General features: G+C 31.6%; 1 protein-coding gene across 1 annotated transcript; it reads right to left on the bottom strand.

Annotated features, from left to right (window-relative positions):
- Positions 1-413: 413 nt before the first annotated feature.
- On the bottom strand, positions 414-21,418 carry LOC111276760 (protein NRT1/ PTR FAMILY 5.10-like). The gene is made up of 4 exons (XM_022862545.2): positions 21,194-21,418; positions 20,883-21,100; positions 18,487-19,031; positions 414-1,360 (listed from the first exon to the last, which is right to left on the bottom strand). Exons 1-4 carry the CDS (start codon positions 21,381-21,383, stop codon positions 538-540), a joined length of 1,776 nt encoding a protein of 591 aa, XP_022718280.2. The 5' UTR covers positions 21,384-21,418; the 3' UTR covers positions 414-537.
- Between the last annotated feature and the right edge of the window lie 2,119 nt (positions 21,419-23,537).

The raw sequence follows: 23,537 nt of genomic DNA, 5'->3' as shown, positions 1-23,537 counted from the left end.
TGGCTTAGGTTCTTTACCTTGATCAAAATTTTAGTGTCAAGATATTTAGCCAATTTATTTTTCAATCTCATTTTTAATTTCTTTGAACCCTTCAAAAAATTTAGACTTATGCTTCACATAACCATAGTTAGGGGATATTCTTAACCAACAAAATACTATTATGGATATGATGAATGCAACCGATGATAACAGGCCGATAAGAAAATGCATGAAATGAAGGTTGAGCTAGTTAGCACATTCAAAGATAGGAAGAAGAAAGCAATTATCAAATTCAGTACTAAATATTTAGTAAAATTTTTAAACACTTATTTTCCAGTTTATCGAACATTACCTTGAATGCATAAATGTGAAGTTATTTTCCTGAGCAAAATTATAAAATTTTCATAAAATTTTCATGTTAAAGTCCATAATACTTCGTAAATTAAATGCATAAATTGTGTATTGAGTCTCAACAATTACTACAGTAGAAATTACTGGCATGATACTAAAGGAATGATCCAATCACCAATAGCTCATCATCCATACTAATGCAGAAAATCAATTGTAACTTGATCTTCCAATGCTATAAACAAAAGACTTGGAAAAATACAAGAACGCAGCCAATCCTACCGTGCTTAGCGCAGCAAGTAACCAGTAAAAGTAATCGACATGAGCTCGATTAAGATTACTATTGAACCAGCTGTCTCGGCCATCTCCACCACTTGCTTTATCAATGACAGTAACCAGAAAGCTGCTTAAAAAGCTCCCTACACCAAGGACACTGAGATAAAGGGAGAGGCCAACACTCCTCAATTCGTTCGGGACCTCATCATAGAAAAACTCCTGGAGACCAACAATGGTGAACACATCAGCCAGACCAAAAACTACATATTGAGGAACCAACCACCACACACTCATTGGGATTGTGGCACTTGGGTTGTCAACTAGCCCGTATTTTTGTGCAGTTTTAAGCCTTTTCATCTCAACTAAAGCTGCAATTACCATTGAAACGGCAGACAAAAACAACCCGGTACCAATTCTTTGAAGCATTGAGATGCCTGCTGGTTTCTGGGTTAAAGTTCTTGCAATAGGAACAAAAACGCGGTCATAAAGGGGTATGAAGACAAGGATAGACACACTGATAAAGAATTGAAGCGAAGCAGCTGGAATAGTCAGGCCTACAGCAAGTTTTCTGTCCATTGTAGATCCTTGCTTTGTAAAGAAAGTAGAGACTTGTGCAAATATTATACCATACACGAGGCATGTAGTCCATATTGGAATTAGCCTTAATAGAGCCTTGGCTTCTTCAACATCGTTGAAACTGCAACCTTTCGAATCTTCACCTGAACCATCTTGTGCAAGCAAAGCTTTGTTAAGGAACCTTCCACACACATTTAAAAGGCTATGTTAGAAGTTATTATGCAGTAATGCAGGATGCACAGTGACTATATAAACTTTCCATTGAACACAGGAAACCTCTCAAGTCATTATAATTGGCATACAATATTGTAGATTTTCTTTTTTTTTTTTTTTTTTTTCTTTATGTTTGTTATACCATATAGATTCGAAAATATTTAACTAGACTTAATAAATTAAGGAGTCATCACCAATCTTTTTTACTAGGTGTGATTTGACACTTAAAGAATCTATTCTTTTAAGGAGCTCTTAAGCTTAACTAAGGTTTTCTAAAAAAAATACGTTCGGGTCTACAAACCAAAATAGGGTTTGAGAGTTCGGTTACATGTGAGAAAAGTTATAGCACCCCCACATGCCTATCCAAAGGATGGTACCATATTATTTTAAATTTATCTTAAGGTCTTGAGTTTAATGGTTTCAAATTTTTATGTTAAATATTAAAAATAATTTATAAGATTCTTCCATTAATCTGGTAAAACTCTTAAAAAATATTTTCTTACCTCAAGAGCATTCGAGGATCCCATTTATTTCCTTGAAGAGGCTTCCTCGTTGGAAAGATTTTTGCTAGTTTTATTTTTTTTTGTGTTGAAAATATATTTAATTATTCTATCATTTGACCAAATTAAAAATATTTTCTCGTTTTGAATTTTAAAAATTTTTTCATTTGGGCCTATTTAAAAATTTCATTTTATTATTATTATTTTTTATTTTTTATTTCTAAATTTTTCACAATTTGGGTTGATTTAAAAATATTTTTTTTTTGAAAATTTTTAAATTTTTCACCTTATAGGCTTATTTAAAAATTCTTTTTATTTCTTTTTTTTTTGGAAAGAAAATAATATAACAATTATTTTTATTGAAATTTCATTTAAATTATTCCATAATTTGGGACAAATTTAAAGAAAATTTCTCACCTAAAAATTTCGTAAAAATTTATCATTTGAAATTTACAAGAATCTCATAATTAGATAATTATAAAATATTTTCAACCAAAAAAAATTATTTGAGAAAGAATACAATTACTTTAATTGAAATTTCATCTAAATTATTTTACAATTTAGGACAAATTTAGAGAAATTTCTCACTTAGAGATTTCTTAGAAATTTTCCATTTGAAATTTTTAAGAATCTCATCCTTGGATAATTTGTATTTAATTCCAAAATTTTATTTTTATTTTTTATTATTTTTGTTATTTTTTTAGTTTGAAAATAAACATTAATTATTATTATTATTGAAACTTTATCTAAATTATTTTACCATTTGAGATAAATTCAAACAAAATTTCTCACATAAAAATTTTATGAAAATTTACCATTTGAAATTTTTATAAATTCCATCATTGGATAATTAATATTTATTTTCAAAATTTATTTTATTTTATCCTTATTTTATTTTATTTTTCCTAAAATTAATCATGCAAAAAAAAAAAAAAAAAACTAAAAAAAAACACATAAAAATAAATTAAAAAAATGGCTCGGCTTGTGGCTCAACTTCAGACACAAAAAATGATTCGGAGACTCGGCTTAGTGGCAATCAGCTCGGCTTAACAAGAGTGACTAATTGGAAAGCGGGTTGAAAGCGGGTCGAGCGATCAGGTTGGGTTGCCCAGCGGTAAAACGCGCAGATCCTGGATTGAATTAAGACTCCAAAACAACACTATTTTAGAGCTGCTATAAAATGTTAAATCTCAACCTATTTCCTCAGATTTCACTTTCTCTTTCTCTCTCTTCTCCCTCTTTTTCTTTCTCTTTAGGATTCAAAAACACCGGTTGAATCCTTCACCGAATTCTGAAATTATCGTCGAAATCTAGGTAGGGTCATCGAAAGTTCATCGAAAATTTTAACGGTTCCTGGAGTGTGACGTAAAAAACTGGAGAACTGGTCGAAAACTAGAGAGTTCATTGGAATCTCACCGAAAAATTTAAACGATGTTGAAAAATTGATCGAAATTTGGGAAATTTAAAAAATTTTTTTTTAAAAAAAGCCAAAAAATTCGAAAAAAAATCCTAAAAATTCTAGAATTACCTATGCTTTTCTAAACACCTTTTTTGCTTATATTTTCTGTTTGTTTGCTTTTTGTGTTCTATTTACTTATGATCAATAGATATTTATAGGGATCAATCACAAAGTTTGTGACTAATTCAAATTTTCTTTTTGATTAGGTTTCTAGATTATCCACAAAACATCAAATTCATACTATAGTCTTTGAATCCAGTTGCAACTCTGCCAATCCCAATCATTGGCAAAATATTCCCTCTCTTTCTATTATATTTTTCTTATTATTTTTTTTAACCTTTATCATTATCTTAATCATCATCATTATCTCCCAACAATAACCGAAAATTAATTAGGAAAAGATAAATTCTAGAAGAAAAAAAATATAATAAAATAAAATAAATAAAAAATAAATAATTAAACCAAAATTTTGGGCTTAACTGAACTAATTGGATCAGGCCTAATTGATCCGAGCTTGGACTAAATTGAATGTCTATAGTTGCCCATTTTTACGCATTTTCTGTGCAACAAGAATTGTGGAAAGACATAGACACCATGCTTAAGATTATGCCAACCCATTCGCTCTTTTTTTTTTTTAATTAGACACTCGAAACAACCCTAAGTAGAGGTTCACAACTTTTGAAGAATGAACAAAACTCCTCTAAACAGAGGCTCAATGACTTTTTGAAAAATAAACAAAGCTCCTCTAAGCAGAGGCTCCATGATTTTGAAAAGTAAACAAAGCTCCTCTAAACAGAGGCTAAATGCTTTGAAAAAAATAAACAAAAGTTCTTCTAATCAGAGGCTTAACGACTTTGAAAAAAAAATAAAGCTTCTTTAAGCAGAGGTTCAACAACTTTGAAAAAAATATACAAAGCTTTTTTAATCAGAGGTTCAACGACTTTGAAAAAAATAAACAAAAAGAAAAAATAAACAAAGCTCTTATAATAAGAAGTTCAACGACTTTGAAAAAAATAAACAAAGCTCCTCTAAGTAAAGACACCATAACTTTAGAAACGTAAATTGCTCTTCTAAACAGAGGCACCACCACTTTGAAAAAAAAATGATTTCTTGACAGTCATGTGTAAAAGAGTCATATATTATGTTTGAAGGAATTTTAGAAGATTATGCCTGAAGGTCTTACAAATCATTCCTAATATTGAAAAATATCCTTTTCTAAGGATTAGAATCTTATCTCATATGATTTTTCTTAAACGAGAATTTGAAACTCTTTCATCAAAAAGTTTTCACATGTCTTCTGTATGTTGAATCTTGGAATATCCTGTTTCCTAAATTCATGCATTGGATCTTCTTACATAAATGCAACATATACTATGCGGTAGACATAATGCAATGCATGCTATGCAAATGCTGGTTAATTGTGGTACTCAAATTTCTCAAGTTTTTTTCTTAGGCCCCAAACCCTTCAATCTCCAAATACTAAGATCAAATCAATGTAATTCTCAATCACATGTCCCTTTTAACCCTCACATGTCCCTTTTAAAGAAATTTTTTTCAAATCCAATGTCCTTATTAGGAATTGAACCTTTCATATTTGCCTTTATCACTCTCAACCTTTCAAATATAATGTAGTAATCTTTCATGTTAGTATTCATTTATCAATCATTATTTCAACCTTAAAAGGTAAGAATGCAATCACACATTTCTTTCATTGTAAGGTAGTAAAGAGGAAATAGTAAGAATGGCTAAAAAATAATCAACAAAAAGAGAAACACAAAGAATGAAATGGATTCTTTTATATTAGCAAAAATGCTGGCAAACTTTGGCCAATGTGAAAAGAAAGAAATACAACAATGCCCAAAAATAAATAATCAGACAATCATGATAACAAATCTCGAAGTCCTTTTGAAAAACTCAACCACCCAATGCACTTAACAACTTAGAGCCTCTCATAACATGCTAGACTCCTTGCCAATAAATTTTTAAATTCAATGTTGTATTCTCCTTATCTAAGCTGTCTTTTCAAGTTTCAACTTAGATAAACCCTCTTTTGACTCAAACCGCCCTTTCAGGGTTTTTGACTTGAATATTTTCTTTTTTCTTTTTTTTTAATCATAGTACTTCTTCACAGCATCAGAATTTATAGGATGAGATAGATCATTTTCATCCATATCAGCTAATATTAATGCTTCACCTGAGAAAAATCATTTCACAACATATAATCTTTTTCAATTCGGAGTTCACTTTCCTCTATTATTGTGCTTACTTGAGAGAATTCTTTTTAAGACTAACTCATATTCTCGAAAACAATGAGATCGAACCTTTTTATTATGAGCCCTCATCATTCTACTTTGATATAGCTGACCATGACACAACGCTGTCAATATCTTTTTCTCGATAAGATTTGATTGTTCATAGCGCTTTCGAATCCATTCAGTCTTTTCTAGTTCAACTTTCTTTAAAATCCTCAAGGATGAGATCTCTACTTCTACTAGCAATACAGCTTCCATTTCATAAACTAAAGAAAATGAGGTTGCTCCAGTAGAGATATGTACCGATGTTTGATACGTATGCAGTGCAAATAACAACTTCTCATGCCAGTCTTTATAGGTCTCAGTCATCTTCTCAAGGATTCTCTTTATATTCTTATTAGTTGCCTTAACTACTCCATTCATTTTCGAACAGTATGACTTCGAATTAGATGCTTGATCTTGTATTGGACATATATTTCTTGCATCATCTTGCTATCAAATTTTTAGTATTATCTGAAATGATTCTCTCTGAAATTTATATCTGTAAATGATTTTTTTTTATGAACTTACAGATCACAGATCGTGTTACATTTTTAAATGATGCTGCTTCCACCCATTTCGTGAAGTAATCTATCATCACGCAAATAAACATATGCCCATTAGAAGCCTTTGGGATAATAGGACTAATGATGTCCATATCCCACATCGAGAACGATCAAAGTGGTGCCAAAACATGTAAAACAGATGGTAGAGCATGGATCTTATCAACATAGATTTGGCATTTGTAACATTTTTAAGCATAGTCAACGCAATCGCTCTTAATTATCAACCAATAGTACCCTGCTCTCATGATCTATCTTGTCATCATATGTCCATTAGCATGTGCCCCGTATATTTCATCATGCACCTCTTCAATAATTTTTTTTGCTTCAGTCATATTTACGCATCTCGATAATACTTGATCCCGATTTCTTTTGTATAGAACATCTCTGTCTAAGAAAAAACTCATAGCTAATCTTCAAATGATCCTTTTATTGTTCTCCGTTGCTTGGATGAGGTATTGCTAGTTCTTAATGTACTATAATATATCATAAAACCAAGGTTTCCCATTCTCTTTCTCTTTTACATTGGAACAGTGAGCCGACATATCTTTGATATCTAGCTTGATAGGTTGAATGTCAATATTATCACTAAGTCGGATCATTGCGACCAAAATAGCCAAAGTATCGACAATCAGATTTTTCTTTTGGCGTAAATGATCAAACTAGACATCTTCAAACTGTTTGATCAACTTCAGAATATACTTATGATATAAAATGAGTTTCAAATCTCTCATCTCCCATTCTCCTTTCAGTTGATATATAACTAGAGCTGAGTCTCCAAACACTTTTAATGCTTTAACTTTTCTATTTATAGCAACTTGTAAACCTATGACATATGCCTTATATTCAGCGATATTATTTGTGCAATTGAAATTCAACCTCGCTGTTATAAGGTAGTATTATTCTTCAGAAGAAATCAAGATTGCTCCAATCCCATGTCCTAAGGTATTGGCGACTCAATCAAAATACATTTTCCAACACTTCTCTTCATGCTTTTCTTTCTCTAATTGAAAAATACTCATCAGATCTTCATCGAAAAACTCCAATCTTATTGGTTCATAATCTTCGATAGCACTTTTTACAAAAAACTCGACTATGGCACTCTCTTTTACTACCTTTTGACTTACATATATGATATCATTCTCCGAGAGCATTACTCTTGGATAAAAAAGGCTTCTAAAAAATAGATTTGATTGGATCTAGTTTTGTTATAAGTCAAGTGGTGTGATAAAGCATGTATTATCTGAGTCTTTTGACAGTTCAAGCTAATCACAACATATTTTTTCTAAAAAAGAATACTTGGACTCATATTCTGTAAATTTTTTACTTAGACAATAAATAGCTATCTCTTTTCAGTCATATTCATCTTGTTGTCCCAGCACCTATCCCATTGAATTTTTGCACACCGTCAGATATAAAATTAAGGATCTTTTTGAAACTGGTGGCACTAACACTGAAAGATTTGACAAACATTGCTTAATTTTATCAAAAATTATTTGACATTTCTCATTCCATTCTTTAGGATTATTCTTGCGAAGAAGCTTAAAAATGAGATCACATTTATAGATAAGTTAAGATATGAACCACGAAATGTAGTTCAATCTTTTCAAAAAATCTCAAACTTCTTTTGGTGTACTTGAAGGTGACAAATTTTGAATGGCTCGTATTTTGTTTGGATCGACTTCAATCCCTATTTCACTGACCACAAAGTCTAGCAACTTCCTTGACTTTGTCTCGAAAGTGTACTTGGTTGGGTTTAACTTGAGTTGAAATTTTCTCAACCTTTCAAATAGCTTTTTGAGGTTGGTGACATGATCTTTATCTTCACAAGATTTTGCAATCATATCTTCAACATACACCTCAATCTCTTTGTGCATCATGTTATGAAAAAGCATCACCATAGTTCGTTGGTATGTTGTCTCAGCATTCTTTAACCCAAAAGGCATGATTTTGTAGTAAAATATTTTTCACATGGTCACGAAAGTGGTCTTTTCCTTATCATTTGCAGCCATATTTATCTGATTATACCCTGAAAACCCATCCATAAAGGAGAACATCGAATGTTTGGCCATGTTATCCACTAGTATGTCAATATGAGGCAAAAAAAATTATCTTTTGGGCTAATCCTATTCAAATCATGATCGTCTACACAAATTCGTACCTTTTCATCTTTCTTAAGGACTGGTACTATATTGGCTACCTATTTTGGATATTTGGTCACTTGTAAAAAACCTGCATCAAACTGCTTCTTCACCTTTTCTTTGATCTTTAGCAATATTTCAAGCTTCATTCGTCTCAGTTTCTGCTAGACTGGCTTACACTCTGACTTCAAGGGCACTCTGTGCTTTACTATTTCTGTATTAAGCCTTGACATATCCTAATAAGACCAAGCAAATACATCTATGAATTCTCGAAGTAGACTTCTTAAACGTTACCTATTTTTCGAAGAAAGTGAAGTGTCAATTCTAACCTCTTTCTTATTCTCTTAATTTCTTAGATTCACCAATTCAGTTATCTCCTTATGAGGCTTAATTTATTTACTTTCTTGATTAATCAATCTTATTAGGTCCGAAGGTATAACATACTCTTCAGAATCATATTCATTGTTAAGTTCATCAGTGTTAATTGAATTCTCAAAATTAACTTCTTGACCGTCATCATAATCATCTTTTTATTCATTTAAAGACCTGAAATTGAATGAAATGGGATATGTTAGCAAGATGTGTTTAGAAAAATGAAAAAAATAACAATAATGAAGGCACAAGAAGAAATGAATGAAAATGCATCATTCTTAATTTTTATTACAATAATAAAAAATAAATGACCCAAACAAGAAAGATCACCCCAATGCCTTGGGACAATAGCTATTGGGATGTACAATTAGATTGAATTAGTCTTAAGGGTAAAAGGCATTTCAATGATACTTTAATTGTCCAGCTCATAATATGATGGACAGGGGTGGACCCACCCTTCTCGTTCAAGCCCTTTTTCATCTTCAATAGCATGGATGGACAATTAAGTGAGTGCCTCTTTCATACTTTGTTCAAAATATTCTTTTGCATTTGGGTACATAAATTTTTCAGGCCTAAAAGTCTCGTACAAGTGTGAGATAATCATTAGTTTTACTATTTTACCTGCTTGTCTTTTCTTAATCTCCTATCATTCTATTTCATAGCCTAGGCCTAACTTTTCACTGTTGTCCACCACTGTTGGGGGTTTTCTTATTCCCTGTAAGTTTTTTCTCTGCCTTACTCCAAGATACCAGCCCTTATTGATGACTTGACTTAACACTATCTTTGAAAATTATCGATTTTTAAGTCATTCCCTCATAGAATTGACTAGTTTAAAAGATCGATTGAAACACTCCACCATTTCCTTAACAGCTTCCACATATGAGGCATTCAAAGGTTGGGTTACTAGCATGTCTTTTTCTCCAAATACCAATACCAATCGATCTTTTACATTAAACTTGATCTTTTGATGTAGGGTAAAAGGCACAGCACCTGCCATGTAAATCTATGACCTTTCTAGCAGACAATTGTAAAATGAAAAGATATCCATCACTTGAAACTTCACATTAAAAGTACACGACTCAATTTACAAAGGCATTTCGATATTTCTCAAGACTTTTTATTTGGTCCCATCAAAAGCTCGCACGACCATTTGACTGTTCTTCATATGAGAGTAGTCGATAGGTAACCTAGTCAAAGTTGACATAGACATGACATTGATAGTGAAGCTATTATCAATAAGGACTTTGGCCATGATATGGCTCTAGCATTTGACGGTGATATGCAGAGCTTTGGTACTTTCTCTTCCCTTTGGAGGAATCTCGTCATCACTAAATGATATGTAATTTGGCATGACCAAGTTTTTGGTTAAATGATTCACATACTCGACAGACACATTATGTGTCACATATGCTTGGTTCAGCACCTTTAACAAGATATTTCAGTGTGGTTCTAAATTTAATAACAATGATAGTAATGAGATTCATGTTGACATCTTGTTTAATTGTTCAACCACTGAATATTCACTATATTTTACTAGTTTTAATAATTCATAGACCTATTTTTTTGACACAAATTTATGGGTTTCTTCTTCAAGTACCTCATTGGGATTATTCTGCTTATCTCACATCCTGGCTTTCTTTTTTCTAGCATTTTCTAATATTTTGAGAGTGTAGCATGTTTCACTTCAAGTGATGCCTCTTACACTAGTTATATTGACGATATCAGACTTAAAGACATTCATTTCTTGCCCTTGAACTACCGTATCATAACCATATTTCTAGGGTACAGCTTTGTCATCCTTATAAAGGAACAGAGCTGAGACTTTAAAAGTTATTGGCTTAAGAATTTGTCTATGACTGACTTTGACTTGTCCTCACAGTGAATTGTTATCGATTTTGAAAATAATTTTGCAAGCCTATCGATCATAGATACTTTTACACTCTTTAAAACTTTTCATTCTTCATAGAGTTCTATCCGATATGAATCTATGAGCTTTTGTACTATCTGGCAAAATTACTCACAATTTTTAATAGAATGACCAGTTGCCTTACTATGATATTTATAGCTTGCACCTACTACATATGCTCTATGATAACTATACGAACCTACTAGCTATATCATGTCAACTTTTCATAAAGCATCAAATAACAGACTGAGAGTTGTCTTAATATCTACCACATTCTTTTTCAGATGATGCTCCCGTTCTTTACTCAGAGCATTCACGTTATGATTAAGCAAATGATTGCTACTAACATTTGGTACAGTTACCTTTTTTATATCAAAGTTAATCATTCTATCCTTAATCAACCGTTACACTTTATGTTTCAAGGCAGTGCAATTCTCAGTGAAATGATTAACAATCCTGTAGTGATAATCACAATGGACTATGGGATCATACCATTTCGGGTAAGACGGCTTAAGTGGCTCTAGTCAGCTAAGAGCAATCAAATGATTATAGTAAAACTCACAATATAACTCTGTATATGTCATGGGGATTAGGTTAAATACGAGTTTTTCATGGGTAGTTCATGGCTCTCTTACACCATTTATCGAGCTAGCCAGACGGGTCTGAGCTCTTGGGATAGGTTGAGTGTTAGGATTGTATGTGATATTTTAAAGTCTAAAAGAGGGTTGATATGTTTGCGGGTACGGTGGTTATGGGATTGATTGGTATGGGTAAGGGGAAGCATTATTCACAGCAGGATAATATGAAGAATATCCTTATGGTGGGTAAGGTTGATAACCCATAAACTGTTGTCTATCAAAACTCACAGCTTAAGTTTTAGTCTCTTTTTTCTTTGAGGTTCTCTTAGTGGATGCCTCTCATCCTTCTAACTTGCTATTCTTGATGGCATTCTTGATGATTTCGCCTGAGATTACCATGTCGACGAAATTTTTTATTGCATTTCTTATAATCTTTTTATAATAGGTAGAGTTCAGAGTGCTAACAAACAACATTGTAGTTTTCTTTTCAGTTAGAGGAGGTTACATCCCTCCACCTCTGGGCGTATTCCTTGAACGATTCATTTATTTTTTTCTCCATATTTTATAAAGATAAACGATTAAGAGCTACATCTATGATGTGTCGGTATTGACTAATAAATTTATAACTCATATCATGTCAAGTACGGATACGGGTTCTGTCCAACTGAACATACCACATAATAGCGAAATCGATGAGGTTATCTTGAAAGGTGTGCATTAGTAGCTTGTCATTATGGGCATGGACTGTCATTTTTCGACAGTACATAATAATATTCATTTTGGAGCTTTTCGTACCATCATATTTCGACGGTATTACAATATCTGAGATTAGACAAAGCCCAACAGTATCTACAAAGCCATAAAAGTCAATTCTTTCCACAGCCCGTAACCTCTCTTTTAGCATACTAATTTTTGAATTTTTCAATGATTTAATCATTTTTGCTTTCTCTCTCTTTTTTTCTTTCAGATCATCCGAATTCGAAACTTTGCATCGATTTTACTACATTTTTAGTAAAGACAGGATTCACATAACTATGGTAATGCCTTGCATTCGAAGCTGATGGCATTTCAGGGTATACAGGATATGTAAACTGCTATGACAGTATATCCAATGTGGACTAGGGTTGTTGTGGACTAAACCTGGGAAGATATAGAAGGTTAGCCACTTCTTATGATTGAAGGCCCTGTTGGCTTGTGTTCTCTTCTATTCCCTTTTCTTTGTTCAACTTGTTGAAAGCATCCATAATCTTACTAACTCATTTTTAAGCTTTTCTTGTGCCTTTTCTATCTTTTCAAGTCGATGAGAGTTTTTTTACTCAATTTGTCTAGCTAACTCTTTTATTGTATCAGTAGACGGGGTTCTTGCTAGATGGAGCTATTTTTGAACCTTAAGTACCATAATTATATGATTATTAGAAATTATATACCCCATGTTTAATATGTAAATATATGAATGAAATATACTAATATTTGCTATATCATCATTATTGATAAAAAATCTCAACTTGAAATAAAATTTCAAAAGTACATCATAATAAAGTCACAATAGTATCTTAAAATCTTAACTATCATCATCTATTTCTAATGCTTTTTTATAAATTTTTTAGCTTGCTGGTAATGATTTTGTGTCTCATATAAGAAATCAAGCAATTATTACCCATGAGCTCCTACTGGTTGCACTATAGCCTTCAAATTTTTTACTTTTTCTTTCATTTCTAATGCCTTGTCTACAACAACGCATAGCTGATCGAACAAGTGCCTTAGATGCATTTGTTTTTCTATACACATGTCCTTCCACAGCTCACCTTGTTTAGCTTGTTTCATGCATTCATTAGACAAGACCTCTACTTATGTTGTGCGTCGATCCACTATCTCTTGTAGCATCTGATTATGTCTGTGCCCTAGCAATAGCCTTTTGTCTTTCTTCCACCCTCACTTTTAGTAATTCATTTTTTTTTAACAGTCGAGCAAGCTTAGGCATGATTGATGAATATGTCATGTCCAAATTATTGAATAAGGTTTTTCATTGATCTTTTTGCTCTGTGAGGCTTTGGATTTCTTATTCTCGAAGCTTCGAGCTCTCTTCTATTTTCAACTTCAATCGCTTATTTTCTTGTTCTAATTCATTTTTCTCAACTTGGAGTTTCCTTTTAGCATTTTCCATTTTGAGCCAAGGCTTTTGAGGGATCGACTTTGAGGACTGGTTATTTAACTGCTATCGAGGAAGCACAATGTCCTTACTATTTGCATGCCACACAATATATTCTGGGGTGACGTCGTAGGTGAACCTCCATTGGTTAACTCGGACGGTTTGTTTCCATGTTTTTTTTTTTATCTTTTCACTCATTCCATATGCCCCTTTCTGAGTAAAAGAGAATTCTCATTGGTTAAGTCCATGGGTTTTTGGAATAAATTATTCACATCTGGATTATCTTCTCACTAAAGTTGGGGCATAAGTAACAGCACCCCATAGGCCCAATAGGAACACCTATAGTTGATTTTCACAACTATACAACACTGTATCATGATGCATTTAAGGTGCTCTCCAAACTATCCCTTGACCATCAAGGATCTGAAAGTATGAAACCCATTCTTCTTTTGACTTTGCTTTAGGTCATGTGCTGCAACAAAACTCTCTGATTGGGATGCTGAAACGCAGGTATGGCTTACGAAATTGGCTTTTTTCACACTCAATGTGACTTTTCATCCATACATAAAGTAGTTGTAAACACCCATTAAACTAACCTTTACCATTCATGCAATAAAAGTTCAGATAATGAATAGTTTTCGCTAAAATAGTTGGTGCTACATTGACTCGGTATGCTAACTGATTGACAAAATCTATCACTGCGACATCAACATACCCAATGACTTTTGAAAAGATCACCAGTTCATATAAAGCTATAGCCATGGCCACTAACTCATGATCATCATCCATATAGCTCTGGATAAAATCTCATAAAAAACTTCATGAGATCGTCTTACTTTCACCTTTTGTCTTGACGCATGTATTGGCTTGAGGCAAGCTAAGTCTAAGCATTTGCATCATCTTTTTACGATAGCCTACCTTATTCGATCAATAGATTTTGTCCAGGTTTGGTAAATCGAGGCGAAGTAAAACCATATATTCTTTAATTGTGGGCACCATGTCTGCTCCATTAAAGACGAAACATCTATGAGAACGATCCCAAAACTGGAAGATGGCTATAATCAGATTATTATCCACATCCACTTGGAGTAGTGAAGTTATGTCTCCATATCTGTTCTCAAATGCCTACTACCTTGTTCTACTCATGCATCCCCAAACACTACTTAAGTCAGATAGATCATTTTGTTGAAGATCGAGATGAACTTTCTTAGGCAATGATGAAACAAAACCTTCAGGCAGATAATTTTTTTATTTTTTTTACCTTTTTTTGACCTGATTGTCAATTGATAGGCAGATTCATAATTGACTGATGTAGACTTTGATTACATATAGCTTTCCATGGATGTTAGTGTAAGATCTGATTTATCGATAACTGATACGTGACAAATATTTCCTATATGAGAATGATGTAAATAATAATGTTAAACATGACCATGAAAATGATGCACAAAATGAAATGATATGACAATGTTAGAACGTGAGCATGAAATGATGTAGATGCACATAATCAAACAAACAAAATAGTTAGATAAGCAATACACAAATTGTTCTTTCTTGTGTCTTAATTTTGGATTATATCTATAATGGATAGGAATGACTCTAACTTAAGGCTGACTTCTTAATAGTGAACTATATGCAGAGTTAGGTGATTTTGACCATTAAAGGTTCTCAAATTATTTCTTATATCATTATCCATCACAAACTAGTAAGACAATCCAATCCTCACCTATCACAGGCTACTGACGAAAATGATTCAATATGAGTGGGAGTATTTCGTTAGCCATTGTGAAGATTATCATCTCACAAGAGCGTAGGTACTTTACTCATTCCTAAAAAGGATAAAGCCCGAGTATAGAGCCCATGTAATATAAAAGTATGTGATAGTGTGTGTGAAGAAACATATAGGTTTCATGTTCCAAAAATAAATTACAAGATAAAAAGAATAAAACGTTAGTAAACAGGTAACACAAGTCATTACAAATTAAAACCATTAGACCAAAGGATAAGATAAATTCAAAAGTTATGGTCTGACTCTCTAGCTTTCCCAGTGGAGTCGCCAAACTGTTATAATATATAGATTGGTCACCAAAGGAATTTATCATTTTAAGGAACTTCTAAACTTGACTAAGATTTCCTAAAAGAATAGGTTCGGGTCTACAAACCAGAATAGGATTTGAGAGTTTGATTACATGTGGAGAAAGTTATAGCACTCTCTACATGCCCATCCAAAGGATGGTACCATATTATTTTAAATTTATCCTAAGGTCTTGAGTCTAATGGTTTCAAATTTTTATGTTAAATATTAAAAGTAATTTATAAGATTCTTCTATCAATCTGGTAGAACTCTTAAAAAATATTTTTTCACCTCAAGAATATTCGAGGATCCTGTTTGTTTCCTTGAAGAGGCTCTATTGTCGAAAAGATTTTTGTTGGTTTTATACTTTTTGTATTGAAAATATATCTAATTATTTCACAATTTGAGCCAAATTAGAAATATTTTCTCCTTTGAATTTTTACATTTTCTCCATTTGGGCATATTTAAAAATTTCCTTTTATTATTATTTATTATTTCTAAATTTTTCACTATTTTGGTCGATTTAGAAATATTTTTTTCTTAAATTTCTAATTTTTTCACCATTTAGGCTTATTTAAAAATTCTTTTTATTTTTTTTCGAAAAGAAAATAATATGACAATTATTTTTATTGAAATTTCATTTCAATTATTCCACTATTTGAGACAAATTTTAAAAAAATTTATCACCTAGAGATTTCTTAAAAATTTACCATTTGAAATTTTTAAGAATCTCATTATTGGATAATTATCAAATATTTTCAACAAAAAAAATATTTGGGAAAAAATACAATTACTTTTATTAAAATTTCATGTAAATTATTTCACTATTTAAGACAAATTTAGAGAAATTTCTCAATTAAAAATTTTATGAAAATTTACCATTTAAAATTTTTATAAATTTCATCATTGAATAATTAATATTTATTTTCAAAATTTATTTTATTTTATCTTTTTTTATTTTATTTTTCCTAAATTTAATCATGCAAAAAAATAAATAAAAAAACACACAAAAATAAATAAAAAATAAAAAAAGACTTGGCTTGCGGCTCGGTACGTTTCAACTTCAGACACAAAAAACCGGCTCAGAAACTCGGCTTAGTGGCAATCGACTTGGCTCGACTCAATAGTAGTGACTGACTGGGAAATGGGTTAAAGGCGGGTTGAGCGACGGGTATGGTTGCCCAGCGGTAAAACGTGTGGATCCTAAGTTGAATTAAGATGCCAAAATGACATTGTTTTAGAGCCGCTATAAAAGGTTAAATCTCAACTTATTTCCTTAGATTCCATTTTTCCCTTCTCTTTCTTTTCCCTTTTTTTTTTTTCTCTCTCTCTCTAAGATACAAGAACATCGATTGAATCCTTCATCGGATTTTGGGATTGTCGCTGAAATTTAGGTAAAGTCATCGAAAGTTCATCGAAAAGTTCAACGGTTTTTGGGGTGTGACGTCGAAAACTAGAGAACTAGTTGAAAACTGAAGAGTTCGCCAGAATCTCGTCGAAAAATTTAAACGGCACTGAAAAATTTATCGAAATCTGAAAATTTTTTTTTTTTAAAAACGAGCCAAAAAATTCAAAAAAAAATCCTAAAAATTCTAGAATCACCTCTACTTTTCTAAACACCTTTTTTGCTTATGTTTTCTGTCTGTTTGCTTTCTGTGTCCTCTTTGCTTTTGATTAATAGCTATTTATAGGGATCAATTATAAAGTTTGTGACTAATCCATATTCCCATTTTGATTAAGTTTCTAGATTATCCACAGAACATCAAATTCATCCTATAGTTTTTGAATCCAGTTGCAACTCTGCCAATCCTAATCCTTGGCAGAATATTCCTTCTTTTTATATTATATTTCCTTATTATTTTTTTAACCTTTATTATTATCTTAATCATCATCATTATCTCCTAACAACAATCGAAGATTAATTAGGAAAAGATAAATTCTAGAATAACAAAATAAATAAATAAATAATTAATTAATTAAATTAAAATTTTGGACTTAACTGACCCTATTGGATTAGGCCTAATTGATCTAGGTTTGAACCAAATTGGGTGTCTACAGTGTTTAGAATTGAAAGAAGATTAATTAGGAAAAGATAAATTCTAGAAGAAAAAAAAATAATATAATAAACTAAATAAATAAATAAATAATTAATTAATTAAATCAAAATTTTGGACTTAACTGACCCCATGGATCAGGCCTAATTGATCTGGACTTGGACCAAATTGAGTGTCTACAATGTTTAGAATTGAAAGTTCATTTCATAATTGCATGCATCTAGGAAATGAAATCTGCCCATGAACAAATAAATCCATTCTCACCCTCAATCCCCTTCCTCCGCCTCAATTTCCTATCTTTGAAAAACAAAAAAAAAAAAAAAAGAAATCTACAAGAAATCTTGAATTTTCTGCTGTTTTGGGGGATGCTTATTTCCAATCAGAATCAATTTGATGAAAGCCAGGTATTAAGGACCTAAGGAAGACTATATGGAAGCACAGGAATCCAGAGGTGGCTGTTGAAGCTAGAGTTTTCCTAATGCGGTAAAGTGAAATGATAATGTTCTTTGTATTAATTTGAGCATTAACCAAAAGGGCTGCCCATATGGTTTTCACTGTGGCAGACTTGCATTGTTTTGCTTGTTTTGGACATTGGAATAAAACATTTCAATAATCCCTTAAAAAAAAGAAACTTGGGTATTGATCACAGCAAATGATAATTTGACTTTCATCATAGGAAAATGAAACATAAATGCCGAGATTTAGACAAATTCAGATAGATACAACATGCATCTCTTACAACCAATGCATTTTACATACATATGATAAAGACTCATTTGTTCTCAAAATATGTCAGAACATTTGAAACCAAACTTTCAGAAGTTTTAATTTAAATTTTAAATCATTTCAACAAATTGAAAGTTTCGATTCCAAGAAGCAGGAAAACAGCAGTACATAGTACATAGGCCAAAATCAATGGAAAACCATTTCTCTTTCTATTTTATGCTCAGACATGCATATTCTCTGTGTTTTTCTCAGTTCAAAGTAGGAAGAAATTTAACACTTACTTGAATTGCTCTGAACTTTGCTGATGTAGTGTTTGAAGAAGTTCTTCTGGAACTGTAGCTGAAGGAGCATTATGTCTATTCTTAACAGCAAGAACAAACACCTGACCAATTCTTGTGAAGGGATTTCCCTCGTTCACTTTGACACTATACCTGTATGTCTTTGTTCCAAGCAAGAAAACCAGCAAGGCGACCAACATTACTATACAGACAATTCCAAATCCAAAAGCCCAGCTAAGGTTGTCCTGGATGTAAACAATGATCACAATTGACAGAAGTACACCTGTGCATAAAGCAAAATACCACCAATTGAAGAATGAGTTTTTAGCTATGCTCTCCTTTGGGTCACTTCCATCAAACTGATCAGCTCCAAAAGCTTGAACACAAGGCTTGTGCCCACCCAGTCCAATTGCTACTAGATACAGAGAGAAGATGAATGAGAATACTAGGATCTTTGGAGTAGAGCATGATATAATATCATTGGTGTTTTGGCAATCCAAATTACTCAGGGAAGTTAGCATAGTCGATAGAGTCAATAAGCCTAGAGCCTGTGATCAATTGCAAGCCAAGCACAGATGGTTAACCCTCAAGAACTAAAGAAATATTTAACTTGAATTCTGAAAAAGAAAAACTCATCGCATTCAGTTCTGATGTATCAGAAATAACTTTTTAAGATTGCTTCAAAGAAAAAAATCAATCAAATATGTTTGAAAGCGTTTTGCTGTTTGGGAAGAATGCCTGCTAGTACCTTTTGAATCATAGTAAATGGACAAACACTACAGGAATCAGCGTAAGTCAGATCTTAAAATATTCCTTCACACTTGTGATTTTCATTTCTTTTTAAGGATCATTCCATCATTGATGCAGTGAACAAAGTGAAATTTACATGTGCAAATGAACACATAAATAAAGTGATGAGAAATAATATCAAACAAATAACATATAATGCCCCTCTCAGGTCTCACCTTATAGGCAATCACTTATTTGCTGAAAGCATTGATGCACTGAGAACTAGCATGCATCATTTCAGTGTTATTTTGTGTGAGATAACTTAAATTATAAGCAATATCATCTTTTCATTACAGATTGTCCACAGATCACTTCCACAAGTAAACCTGCTGAATCATCACCCCACCTCCTTTCTTCTCTTCCACAAAATTCCTTTTCCTTTCCACATCAACTCGTTTGTTGCTGGTATGACAGTGGCAGATCCAAAGATTTTGTTTTGATGTCCATTTATAACATATATAAACAAAACTACCAATAGATTTACCAATTTTATGACAGAAAAGGTGTCCAAGGAAAAGTTTTGAGGGTGTCTAGGGGAACATTTTCCTTCAAACTTTTTTGTTTTCCAATCTTTGGGAGTGTCCATGGACACCCTACTACTCCATCTGAATCCGCCTCTATATGTCAGATCCCAAATTCAATTTAAAGTCACCTTCATCATCAATACCGAAAATGCATACTTTTGCACTGCACTACACCAATCAGTCCAAGAAACTCTCTGCTTCATGCATGTTATAACTGATAAAGGGCTCTCTCAAATTGTTTTCTGAGTTTCTCCAATTTCATTTACACTTTTGCAGTTCCTCTATTCTTCTGACAGTGCGCCACGATGATAATAAACTATTTGATGCAGTGATGCCAAAAATCAAATGTTCATGATGCTACTGTTAATGATGCAGAGAGTAGGAATGGGAACAGAAAAACATGACAAATTAACAATTCAAGTCCAGCCACCTTGCATCAGGGTTTCTCATTTATCAACAGAAATTTGTTTCTTTCCTGTTGGCATGGGTTCAATCTATCAGATTATTCATTTTTCTAGTTCCATTTACAATAAATTTTTTCATAATTTTAATTTGAAAAGCCACTGATTACTCACCAACAGGCAACAGTTTAGCTATTGATATTCATATTTGTAATATGAAGCTCAAGCCACTCTCCTATTTAGAAAATCTTGCTTTTCCTCTATCTCTTTGGATATATATCATCATACATTCCAAAATCTCCATCCCATATTTTTAGGCCAAAGTAATTGAGTAGCTGAAAGGCTGATGCATATTAATAATAAGGCCATCCTTTAATTCACTTTTGTTTAAACTAATTGCAAAATACTAATAAGACCAAATTTTTATCAGAATAAAAGTATTATAAAAAATGTACTAAAAGGAGAAATAGAGTGAGAAACTCGAGAAACACTTGCCGCCCATGTTTAATAAATCAAAAACTAACCCCACACGCTTAAGCAATAACTGTTGAAACATCAACCTCACATTTTGCAAAATAAAATCAGAAACATATTGAAGATCAAAGCCACACGTTTCCATCAATTTCTGAGAGAAGAACAGTTCATTAATAATAATAATAACAATAATAACGGCAAACGGACTAACCAAAATGTAGATGAGCGAAGAAATAATGATTGTGCGGTAGCGGCCAAGGTAAGCGTCGGCGAGAAATGCACCTAAAAGTGGCAGCAACGTGGCTGTGCCCGACCAGGCGTTGACGTTCTCAGCTGCGGTGGCGGTGGACTGACCGAGTGGCCCCGTCAAATAGGTTATAAGGTTGGAGCTAATCCCATAATAAGCAAACCTCTCCGCCAGCTCCACAGCTGTACGTTTTTGTACAACAATTCGATGAATTTAGCTTTATTATTATATACTTATGAAAATTAATTTGAATCTGTCCCTATGTATTTACTTACCTATGATGAAAGAGGCGGATCTCCATCCTCCAGAGCTGGATCTTCGGGCTGGACAACCTTTGTGGTCAACTGACCCATCGACGGTACCGTCTTCTAAAAGTGGAGTTTCAGTGCTACGAGTTGTAGAAACAATGGCCATGTTTGTTATTGCCCCGCTCAGTGATTGGTGCATGATACTCACTGATCCCATTAATTTTGTCTACACCTAAATTTTTTCCGTTCAAAATGTCACTTTAAAAAGTCAATATATTTTAATATTTATATTTACTCTTGGATAAAATATATAATTAGTCACCAATTATATGAATATTTTTAAAATGAGCATTTAATTATTAATTTTTTAATTTAATCACCTAAGTTGCAATAAGTGTTTTTATTTGTATTTCAATTGTTAGTTTCTAATGATATGTTGAGCAAATATAAATTCATACATCTTACCGAATCAAGTATCATTTTTATATATTTATATATAGATCATTCAAAAATATCATTCAAATTATGCTTCCAAAACATTTATGTAAGTATTCAAAGAATTGATATCATATCAAAACATATTATTTCATCAAATATAAATCATAAATTATGATCAAATACATATTTCATTTAAATCATGGATTAATCTTCAAAATTATAAATTTATCATTATTATTGGTTCATCATTAGTTATGATCATTATTATAACTCATTATAATGGTTGTATCAATAATTTTATCATCATTATTATTACTAACTATTATAATATGTTAGCCAAAGCTTTACACTAATTATTATAACTCGCTAATAGGCCGTATGATCATAGTTATACTAACTATTATAACCTATTAACGAAGGTCATAGAATTAGTTTTGATGTCAATTGTCTCATTTCCTAAGGACTTATTTGTAGTTATCATAAAATTTTTCTTTAAGCATAAATCAATTTTTTATTTCATTTATAAGCATGATCTAATATTTATATAATAAAATACAAAATAATCATATGCTTGATCTTCTTTTTATATATTAAAAATAAAGAAATAAAATCTTTACTCATTTAGAAATATACATATATAAATAAGTTTGAAAACAAGTAAAGTGTGTGAGATTTTATTTACCTTCTTTCGATTTCACTAGTTATTTTTTTTCCCAAAAGTAATTAACGGCCTATTCAAAGTTATTTCAATATATTAGAAATTAATCAATTATTTTTGAGGTAATTTATATTAAAATAACTAAATTATACAAAAATTAACTTAACTAACTAATGCTGATAGCTGAAGCTATTTTTACTAATCTAATTGTATATTAAGATATACAACTTGGAATTAAGATTTTTTTAATGCATTAGAAACTAGACACATAAGCTTTATAACTATACATGGCCTACATTGTAATTTCTTGTAGATTAATTGTAATAATTTTTTGTAATCCACGTCATGATTCCAGATAACATGTATACCTTTTAATAAAAATTAAATATTTATTCATAGGAGATTCAGAATTCGGTTCTACTTATTTTGTTTGAAAGTAGACTCTAAGCATTCTAAAAATATATGGTTCAATTTATAATTTATTGTATAAAACTTAAGAGAATTTTCCTAATTTCTCTTTATTGCTGCTATTAGGCAACTTGCACATCCTTAATTAAAAATTAGACAACTCTTCATATAAAAATATGCCATACAATTGCACATTTGCATGCATTTAAGTAAGTGGTAAGGTTTGTTTTTTTATTTGAAACTTGACAGTGTAATATCTAAAATGGAACAGTAGAGGTTGGATTATCATATGCAAAATTAGGATCTTTAATTACCCTATATTTCATACCTTAATCTTCAAACCAAATTCTTTAGAAAAGATAAGATTAATGATCTTAGTACCTATAGCCAATTCTCAGTTTCTTTGCATAAATTGAGTGATGACTCCAAAATTGAACCTACATCAAAACAAGATCGATAAAAGGTGTATCAATTGATTTTTAAATATCATGGTTTACTAAAATTAAGTATTAACTATTAAGGTTAAGCCAAATAGTTAACCCAATATTATTCTTATTTACTGTTTTTTATGAATGATATTTGCTACATTTTTTGATAATGTCTACTTTTCAACATTTCAATTGGATATTTGATCAATTGATGTATATAATTATATCTATCAATTTTCTTGTTCATTTTTCATATTGTAATTTTAAATATTTTTATATAAATATTAATAATATTTATCCTATACAAATAAGAATTTTAATACTTTTAGTAAATTTATAAATAAAAATTGATAAACCTGCATTATATTGCTTTATCTTTAGAGTTTTAATTTTATATTAATTTTAGAAGTAATAAATTTTATGTTAATGGGTATCTAAT

This window comes from Durio zibethinus, chromosome 7, assembly GCF_047325235.1.
Source record: "Durio zibethinus cultivar Kanyao isolate XHJ-2024 chromosome 7, ASM4732523v1, whole genome shotgun sequence".
NCBI lineage: Eukaryota > Viridiplantae > Streptophyta > Magnoliopsida > Malvales > Malvaceae > Durio > Durio zibethinus.
The sequence above is the reverse complement of the archived record's forward strand: the minus strand, read 5'-3'. Positions and strand labels throughout refer to the sequence as shown.